Source organism: Lynx rufus, unplaced genomic scaffold (assembly GCF_022079265.1).
Source record: "Lynx rufus isolate CCGP_SWC_20201006 ecotype Redwood Valley unplaced genomic scaffold, mLynRuf1.p SCAF_15, whole genome shotgun sequence".
Classification (NCBI taxonomy): domain Eukaryota; kingdom Metazoa; phylum Chordata; class Mammalia; order Carnivora; family Felidae; genus Lynx; species Lynx rufus.
In genome coordinates, this window is record NW_025814829.1 from 24516567 (window position 1) to 24525716 (window position 9150).

A 9150-nucleotide genomic window follows, 5' to 3' on the forward strand; every position below is an offset into this window, starting at 1 on the left:
CCCTAAGTTTATCCTTTTAGTTCTTTTCATTAAAATTTTTTTTTTTACTCCTGTGAAGACTTTAACCAATATATTCCATTTTCTGTAGTCTAAAACAGTGTTTAGAAATATTGATGCTGAGTGCTATTGATTACTTTGATGACATTTTCTGAGTTTAATTTTTTCATTACCTAGCTATCTTTCAGAGACTGGCATTTTGATTTTTATAATTAATATTCTATGTACCAGGAATGGTATTTTTATTTTCTATTTATGAAGAATTGCGTAGCACAACCACTGTAAGTGATGTGCTGGTATGTTACCTTATAAATGCTCAAGGTACAGCTTCTAATGTTGAAAAATAGAAAAATAAATTGACCTTGATGAAGTGTGTCTTCTTTTGTCTGTTCCCAGGAAAGTTTATTTCAGGTATTTCTACTGCTGAAATGATTAGCGTTAACAGCTTTTTCCCTCCATTTTATTTTACAGGGTCTCTTCATCTTCCTGATATATGGGGTATACAACACAGAGGTAAGTCTGCTTGGAGTATCTCAAGGCTGACAGAGTGAATGAGAGAAATGACAGGTTTCTTATCTTGATAACTGAGGAACAAAGTTGGCTTTTCATATGAGTGTCCTACTGCCCTTCATGCTTGGACTAGCTTATATGCATCCCAGCTTACCATTAAACACTGACGCCCTGAATAAAGGGACAGCCTCATTTCTCACAGGCATTGACTAATATTTTACTACCGCCTTAAGTTTTGGAATTTTCAGTCTTTCTTTTAACACTTAGCTATCCTTGACGGTATTCAGGTTTTACAATTTAAGTGGCAGAATGCTTATAGGTAACTTCATGGAATTAGAATAATATTTCTTACCACCAAATGTTCATAAATATCACCTTTTAAGTTTCTGCACAGGTTCAGAGAGGCCCATAAAGAATAATGAATAATCTTATGGTTTCAATGGTGAAGTTTCTCAGAGAAGTCATTTACTATTTAGTTATGAGCAGTTATTTAGTTAGAAATATTGTGAGAAAATGGACTTGAAATTTCACGAAGAAAATATACTATGTAAACGAATGATTGTGATGGTTCTAGTTCTTTTATGAAAAAAAATTGTGATTTATATAGGCTTTGTTAGGCAAGTAGCTGGTTTAGATTTTGGCACGTTTAATATGAAAGTGAGTGCTTTGTGTACATTAGCCACTGAGTAGAGACTTGTGTAGTATTTGTTAGTCTCTGATTTCAAGATTTTACTTTGTAATTTTCCCTCAAGAAAAAATTTGTAATTTTGCATGCGTTTCTCAGCAGTCTATACTGGGGGAGGGCAGAGTGAATCCTAGTACACGTCTTAGAAGGGCCTGGTAGTCAGTTTTTCCTAAATAAGTAACATAAGGGGCTAGGCAACATTGTAACATTGCAAACAGAGTCATTAGCCAGACTGAAAAGGTATGTGGGCATTTAAATAACATCTGATGATGATGAAGTATGAGTGTGGGCGTGTTTTACAGGGCTGCAGCACCCGGATTACACGCGGTTTCCTTCTTCAGTAGCCTTCAGGTAGGTTGGCAGTAAAACAACTTTTTTTTTTTTTTTTTGCAACGGTTTCAAAGCAGGCTCCTCCTATAAATGCAAAGGTACACGCCCACTATTAAAATATTTCCAACCTAAGAGGGATAACGGAAGAAATCTGTTTTAATAAATGTTGGGCATTTGAAGTTTACTGCTTTTAGGCAGAACCAAAAGTGCCCTAAGTGACCCACTTCTGGGTTTGGATTGTGATTCAATACTTAGACTACAAATTGTAAGCTAGAAAAAGCCCCAACATTCAGTCCTCAGTTTCCCCCATCTTGCCAGCCTCTTTCTCTGCAGCCCCCGAGCCACGCCGCAGTAAGGTCCCGCGTAATTCCGCCCCTTGGGTTCCACCCCCTGAGCGTCCTCCCCCAGAAGCCCTCACCCACGTCCAACTCCGTCAGTGCAGCCCACCAATCACGCCCGTTCGCCTGGAAGCCTCTTTCTACAGGGGACCCAAATCCCCGCCCCTCGAGCCCTGGGCCTCCCCTCCGCCCAACCGCCCCAGTGATTGACAGGCAGACCGGGCGGAAGCTGCAGCGCAGGCGCCGTGGCTCCGCAGAGCTCCCCTCTGGCTGGGTTGAAGAGTTCCCAGCAGACACCGCGCCGCGGCTGCGCAGTACAGGGGAGGCTTTTAATTCCATTGTGGAGAGGACGGCGTTATTTTTATTAACTGGAGGCGACGGCGGCTGCGGCGGCGGCGGTACCCGTAAGTGTTGCCGGTGGGTCTGAGAGGGAGAGGGCGAGGCCCAGGGAAGAGTCCCAGGACCATGTGTGCCGGTGCCGGAGGCGACCGGGCTGGGAATTAGTGCTGGGCGCGTTGCGGTCTGGGCGGCGGCGCGGCGGGGTCCTGGGCGCTGCGGTGGTCCCGGCCCGGGGCCCGGTTCCACCCCCTTTCCTCCCTCTTCCCTCTTCCTCCTCCTCTCCTCAGCCAGGCCTCCTTCGGGGTATGAAAATCGGCAGTGGGTTCCTGAGTGGCGGCGGTGGTACCGGCAGTAGCGGTGGTAGCGGCTCCGGCGGCGGTGGTAGTAGCGGCGGCGGCAGCGGCAGCAGCAGGAGGGCAGAGATGGAACCCACCTTTCCCCAGGGTATGGTTATGTTCAACCACCGGCTTCCCCCGGTCACCAGCTTCACCCGGCCGGCGGGGTCGGCCGCCCCTCCCCCGCAGTGCGTGTTATCCTCCTCTACCTCCGCAGCCCCGGCCGCTGAGCCCCCCCCTCCGCCAGCCCCGGACATGACTTTCAAGAAGGAGCCGGCGGCGTCAGCCGCGGCCTTCCCCTCGCAGAGGACCTCCTGGGGATTCTTGCAGTCTTTGGTTAGCATCAAACAGGAGAAACCCGCAGATCCTGAGGAGCAGCAGTCCCACCACCACCATCACCACCACCACTATGGGGGGCTGTTCGCTGGGGCTGAGGAGAGATCTCCTGGCCTAGGAGGCGGGGATGGGGGGAGCCACGGCGTCATCCAGGACCTCAGTATTCTCCACCAGCATGCCCAGCAGCAACCAGCCCAGCACCACCGTGACGTATTGCTCAGCAGCAGTAGCAGGACTGATGACCACCATGGCAGTGAGGAGCCAAAGCAGGACACTAATGTCAAAAAGGCAAAGAGGCCAAAGCCAGAATCTCAGGGAATCAAAGCCAAGAGGAAGCCAAGTGCATCTTCCAAACCTTCTTTGGTTGGAGATGGAGAAGGTGCCATCCTCTCCCCAAGTCAGAAACCTCATATCTGTGATCACTGTAGTGCTGCTTTCAGAAGCTCCTATCACCTGCGGAGACATGTCCTCATTCATACTGGAGAACGACCTTTCCAGTGCAGCCAGTGTAGTATGGGTTTCATTCAGAAATACCTACTACAGAGACATGAGAAAATTCATAGTAGAGAGAAGCCATTTGGATGTGATCAGTGCAGCATGAAGTTTATTCAGAAGTACCATATGGAGAGACACAAGAGGACGCATAGTGGAGAAAAGCCATATAAATGTGACACTTGCCAACAGTATTTTTCAAGGACTGATAGACTGTTGAAGCACAGGCGCACATGTGGTGAAGCCATAGCTAAAGGAGCCGCTGGTGCAGAACCTGGGTCATCAACCCATAGCAGTATGGGTAATCTGGCTGTGTTGTCTCAGGGAAATACAAGTTCTTCAAGGAGAAAATCGAAGTCAAAAAGTATAGCTGTTGAAAATAAGGAACATAAGACTGGTAAAACAAGTGAATCACAAATTTCAAATAATATAAACATGCAGAGTTACTCAGTAGAAATGCCTACTGTGTCTTCCAGTGGAGGCATAATTGGCACTGGTATTGATGAACTGCAGAAAAGGGTGCCAAAACTGATCTTTAAGAAAGGAAGCAGAAAGAATACAGAGAAAAGCTACCTTAATTTTGTGTCACCATTACCAGACATCATTGGACAGAAGTCCTTGTCTGGGAAACCAGGTGGCTCACTTGGCATAGTTTCGAATAATAGTGTGGAGACTATTAGTCTTCTCCAAAGTACCAGTGGTAAACAAGGTCAAATAAGTAGTAATTATGATGATGCCATGCAGTTTTCAAAGAAAAGAAGATATTTACCAACTGCCAGCAGCAACAGTGCCTTTTCTATAAATGTAGGACACATGGTCTCCCAACAGTCCGTCATTCAGTCTGCAGGTGTCAGTGTTTTGGACAATGAGACTCCATTGTCCCTTATTGACTCCTCAGCTCTAAATGCTGAAATTAAGTCTTGTCATGACAAGTCTGGAATTCCTGATGAGGTTTTACAAAGTATTTTGGATCAATACTCCAACAAATCAGAAAGCCAGAAAGAGGATCCTTTCAACATAACGGAACCACGAGTGGATTTACACACCTCAGGAGAACACTCAGAGTTGGTTCAAGAAGAAAATTTGAGCCCAGGCACCCAAACATCTTCAAGTGATAAGGCAAGCATGTTGCAAGAATACTCCAAATACCTCCAACAGGCTTTTGAAAAATCCACTAATGCAGGTTTTACTCTTGGACACGGTTTCCAGTTTGTCAGTTTGTCTTCACCTCTCCACAACCACACTTTATTTCCAGAAAAACAAATATACACTACATCTCCTTTGGAGTGTGGTTTCGGCCAATCTGTTACCTCAGTGTTGCCATCTTCATTGCCAAAGCCTCCTTTTGGGATGTTGTTTGGATCTCAACCAGGTCTTTATTTATCTGCTTTGGATGCTACACATCAGCAGTTGACACCTTCCCAGGAGCTGGATGATCTGATAGATTCTCAGAAGAATTTAGAGACTTCATCAGCCTTCCAGTCCTCATCTCAGAAATTGACTAGCCAGAAGGAACAACAGAAAAATTTAGAGTCCTCAACAAGCTTTCAGATTCCATCTCAGGAGTTAGCTAGCCAGATAGATCCTCAGAAAGACATAGAGCCTAGAACAACGTACCAGATTGAGAACTTTGCACAAGCGTTTGGTTCTCAGTTTAAGTCGGGCAGCAGGGTGCCAATGACCTTCATCACTAACTCTAATGGAGAAGTGGACCATAGAGTAAGGACTTCAGTGTCAGATTTCTCAGGGTATACAAATATGATGTCTGATGTAAGTGAGCCATGTAGTACGAGAGTAAAGACACCCACCAGCCAAAGTTACAGGTAAGGTCCCCAAAGTGACCAGGCTGGAGGTCTAATGTAATTTTGTTTTATTTTGAGAACACTGCCATTGGAATGTTTCTACACGATCCTATTAAGAATAATGTAATGCCCTTTCAATGCAACTTTTCATATTTAGTTTATTTTGTTAGTGTGATTTTAGCTCTGTTTGTATTATGATTTTTAATCAAAATCAATAGATTAAAAATAGTTTGACATTCAAAGTGACAATGTTTAGCAATCAAATTTACATGTATAGATTGTCAGGGAATAGCCCAAAAGTTTTAAATGCAAAAAACCCACAAAAATACAAAAAAAAAAAAACAAAAAAAGCAAAAAAAAAAAAAAACAAAAACAAAAACAAAAAAAAACCTACAAAAAAGACAAAAAAAACCCACAAAAAAAAAAAAAAAACTTTGTTGCTAGGATTAAGGTTATTCTAATTGCTTTACTCTCAGGAAAGTGTAATAACGCATGGGAATTCTGTACGTTATCACTGTAATGGAATATCCAATTTACAGATAGTATGATAATACATTTTATCATTTAAGTAAGGGATCGAAAACATTTCAAATTGCTCTATCTGGGCTGATATACATTTCATCATTTTAAGTAAGGGATCGAAAACATTTCAAATTGCTGTCTCCATCTAGGCTGATCCAAAATTCTGAGATGTTGGCTACCTATGTTTTGTTGCAGCTTTTAAATGTACTCTGAACTTCCAAACCATTCATTCCAGCCTGGTAGAACAAATATTCTTGGATCTTTGATCAAAGCCTGGAATGATAGCTTTAATAAAAGAAGAAGAAAAAATAGCACCCTCTCCTTATCCCAACTGTAACAGGGCTGTAGTTCCATTAGGAGTTATGATATCTGGCACAGTGTTGACACCCAAGTGGTTGGTTGGATCCAGTATTAGAACCCAAGTTGGAATTACATAATTTTTTGAAATTTGGGGTATGCATTATTTATTATACATGGCTTAAAGCATCGTTTTCTTGTCTGTGTTATTACGTGTCACCCACACTTCTGTTTTTTTGTTCTTTTCTTGACTTACCCTCTTTCTTAAAGTTCTGAGCCTGCCTTGTTCCCTCTTCTCTCTGGACAGTTTCAATTTTAGAATGATTTACATTCCATTAGGTAACTCATTAGGCATTTTATATGCCTTGTGGCATTCAAATACTAAATAATAGGATAAACAACCCCCCATCTTTAAAAAAAAAAAAAACCATAGAGATTTCCATGTATAATAAAGCCCCACCTAGTCTGAGCTACAGATACTGTTAATAAGGTTGTAATTCCAACTGGTGACCTAGCTAATGTGAGGAATAAGTGTCTGCATTTAGTAGTGACATCAGAACCTCTTTGTGAAATTGCAGCCTTTAATGTACATTTTAAAAGGGTGCATTAGTCAGTATTGTACAGGGGTCTTGTAAAGTCATCAAAACTTGCTATGAACGCTAATTGCCATTTGAAGCTACTGATAAGACAGTGGCTTTGCTCTAAACCACTTTTTAGCAATTGTATTTTTTTCCTGATTATATTTTTTAATGTACTTTGATGTTTATGCTGATGAGTTTTTTATGTACTTTTGGTGATGTTTCAGTCTTATGTACTCTTCTGACGTCAGAAAAGTACCACTGGTTGTTTGCAGTCTTATTGTGTAATCAGCCTACCACAGGCTTCCATGTATAATAAAGTAATTAATATTGTGCAAGTGTAAAACACTTCTGTTATGAAAGCAGTGTTTGGAAAATAAGAAATTATTAAAAATGGTTACAAAATATTAGTTAATTTCCTTTCCCCACTTTCCTCCCTTAAGTCTGCTTACCAGCTAAAGGGTCACCTATTTGTCATTGCAAGATTCTTAGAAAATGTGTTTAATCCTCTTAAATACATCAATACTAAAACGTCTGTATTTCTTATTTTGGTAAGTGCGGTAAGTTCTATTGGGTACAGAGTACAAGCTGTAATCAAAGGATGGAGAGGACCTTTACCACTGTATCTCTTAAGCTGTATGATTTTTCTCCAGTGTTTGTTTTATACAGGTTTTGAATTTCTTTAACTTTTATTGTGTGTACTGAATACTGCATATGTATTATTCTGATTGTTTGCTCTAGTTTACTACCAATAAAAGACCTGTTAATCACAAAATTGAAGAAAGGAGATATCACTTAATATCCAGTAACATTTTTCAGTTTTTTTCATGAACTACATTTTCTAAAATATTCACATCAGTGGTATAACTTGCAGTTTAGAGACTTGTATTTCTATTGTTTTTTTTTAACTTAAGTATTTCTTGTTTCTAGGTTTATTTTATTTGAAAACTGGTTGAGCATTTTGTGTTTGAGGTGCACTATATGGAAGGGTAGAAAGTTAATATGTAAATTAGAACATGTTTTGTTGAAATTGGGTTACGTATCCTAAGTATTACATCAGAGAGACTATTGAGGCCTCACTTAAAATCAGATTCCAATATCTTTTGGTTCTAGATGCATCCTTTTTGCCTCAAAAAGGTTGTAATAACAGTAGGACACAAAAAGGGCCTTGAGCATTTTTAGTAGGAAAACTATTAGTCATAGTCTAACAATGTTTAAAAAAGTTGAAAGTATAGATACCAGAAGGAAAGAGGTAAGACATTTAAATATTGAAGATGCAGAAGAGATATTTGAAAGTAAGTACCTTTTAAAGATGCAGAAAAAATTGTGGGTGGCTATGTAAAATCATGAGAAAATTGTGCTTTGAAATTCAGTAGCTACAAATGTTGAATTAAGGAGTAAAAATATTAAAGGATAGAATAGGTCTTTGAAGCTTTGCTTTTTTTGGGTATATGATACTATTACAGGGAAATGATAAATTATATTAGACATAAACATGGGTTTGTCTCTAGAGAAATAATCTGCTGGGCCCATATGATTGGGAAAAGTAAATTAGTTCTTTCTTTGCCAAGGTCATTTCCTAGCTTTGGTATTTTCTCGAACAAGACTGCTAAACAGAATCTCCCTGATTCTGCATTCAAATCCAATTCTTTCTTTTTCTGCACAGGTGACTGACTTCTCCATTCTAGGTTAACCTTAACTTTTTTTTTTTTTTTTTTTTTTTTTTTTACCCACCAACCCCCCCCCCCCGCCCCCCGCCGTTTTCTTGTTTGTGGAATGGCCATATTTGAATATGGTCATTTTAAAATTAAGGTTTTTACTTTCAAGATGTTAGGGTATGGGGCGCCTGGGTGGCGCAGTCGGTTGGGCGTCCGACTTCAGCCAGGTCACGATCTCGCGGTCCGTGAGTTCGAGCCCCGCGTCGGGCTCTGGGCTGATGGCCCGGAGCCTGGAGCCTGTTTCCGATTCTGTGTCTCCCTCTCTCTCTGCCCCTCCCCCGTTCATGCTCTGTCTCTCTCTGTCCCAAAAATAAAATAAACGTTGAAAAAAAAAAAAAAAAATTTAAGATGTTAGGGTATGAAGTAGAAAACTGTTGTGTTGCTGTACATTCAGGATGAATGTACCATAATTTACCATAATTTAGCAGTTGCTAGTCAGTAATTTGTGTGGTAATTCAATAATGAGAACAGAAGTACGTGGAAAAAGATCTGTGCTTAATCTTTTTTCTTTATTAGTAGGCTCTACCGCCAGTGTGGGGTTCGAACTCACGACCCGTAGATCAAGAGTCACATGCTCTAACGACCGGGTCAGTCAGGTGGCCCTGTACTTAAAATTTTTAATATTTCTAAAAAATTGCAAACAGTGATACAAATATTTCTGCCTCACATTTAGTTTTGTGTATTACATTAATCAGGTGAGAAAGGCAAAACTTTCTGTTCATTCCTGGTATCTGGCATTTTGTAGTTTCTTGTAATTAGTAGCATTTAAGCCTGAACTGGGTGACAGTTTGAGCAATAGGACATACACAGTCCTTAGCTTCCAAATTCGTAGGTCTTGTTAAACTAAAGAACTTTCTTCAAATGAAAATTA

The 9150-nt window shown here is 40.9% G+C and overlaps 1 protein-coding gene across 2 annotated transcripts; it reads left to right on the top strand.

Moving 5' to 3' along the window:
- The first annotated feature begins 2173 nt into the window (after positions 1–2173).
- ZNF281 (zinc finger protein 281) lies at positions 2174–5512 on the top strand. 2 transcript variants are annotated; one of them, XM_047076712.1, is made up of 2 exons: positions 2174–2264; positions 2491–5512. In XM_047076712.1, exon 2 carries the CDS (start codon positions 2505–2507, stop codon positions 5187–5189), a length of 2685 nt encoding a protein of 894 aa, XP_046932668.1. In that variant the 5' UTR covers positions 2174–2264; positions 2491–2504; the 3' UTR covers positions 5190–5512. The 2 variants fall into 2 exon arrangements, with proteins under 2 accessions (XP_046932668.1, XP_046932667.1); XM_047076711.1 differs by having other exon boundaries at positions 2181–2264; positions 2487–5512.
- The last annotated feature ends 3638 nt before the right edge of the window (positions 5513–9150 follow it).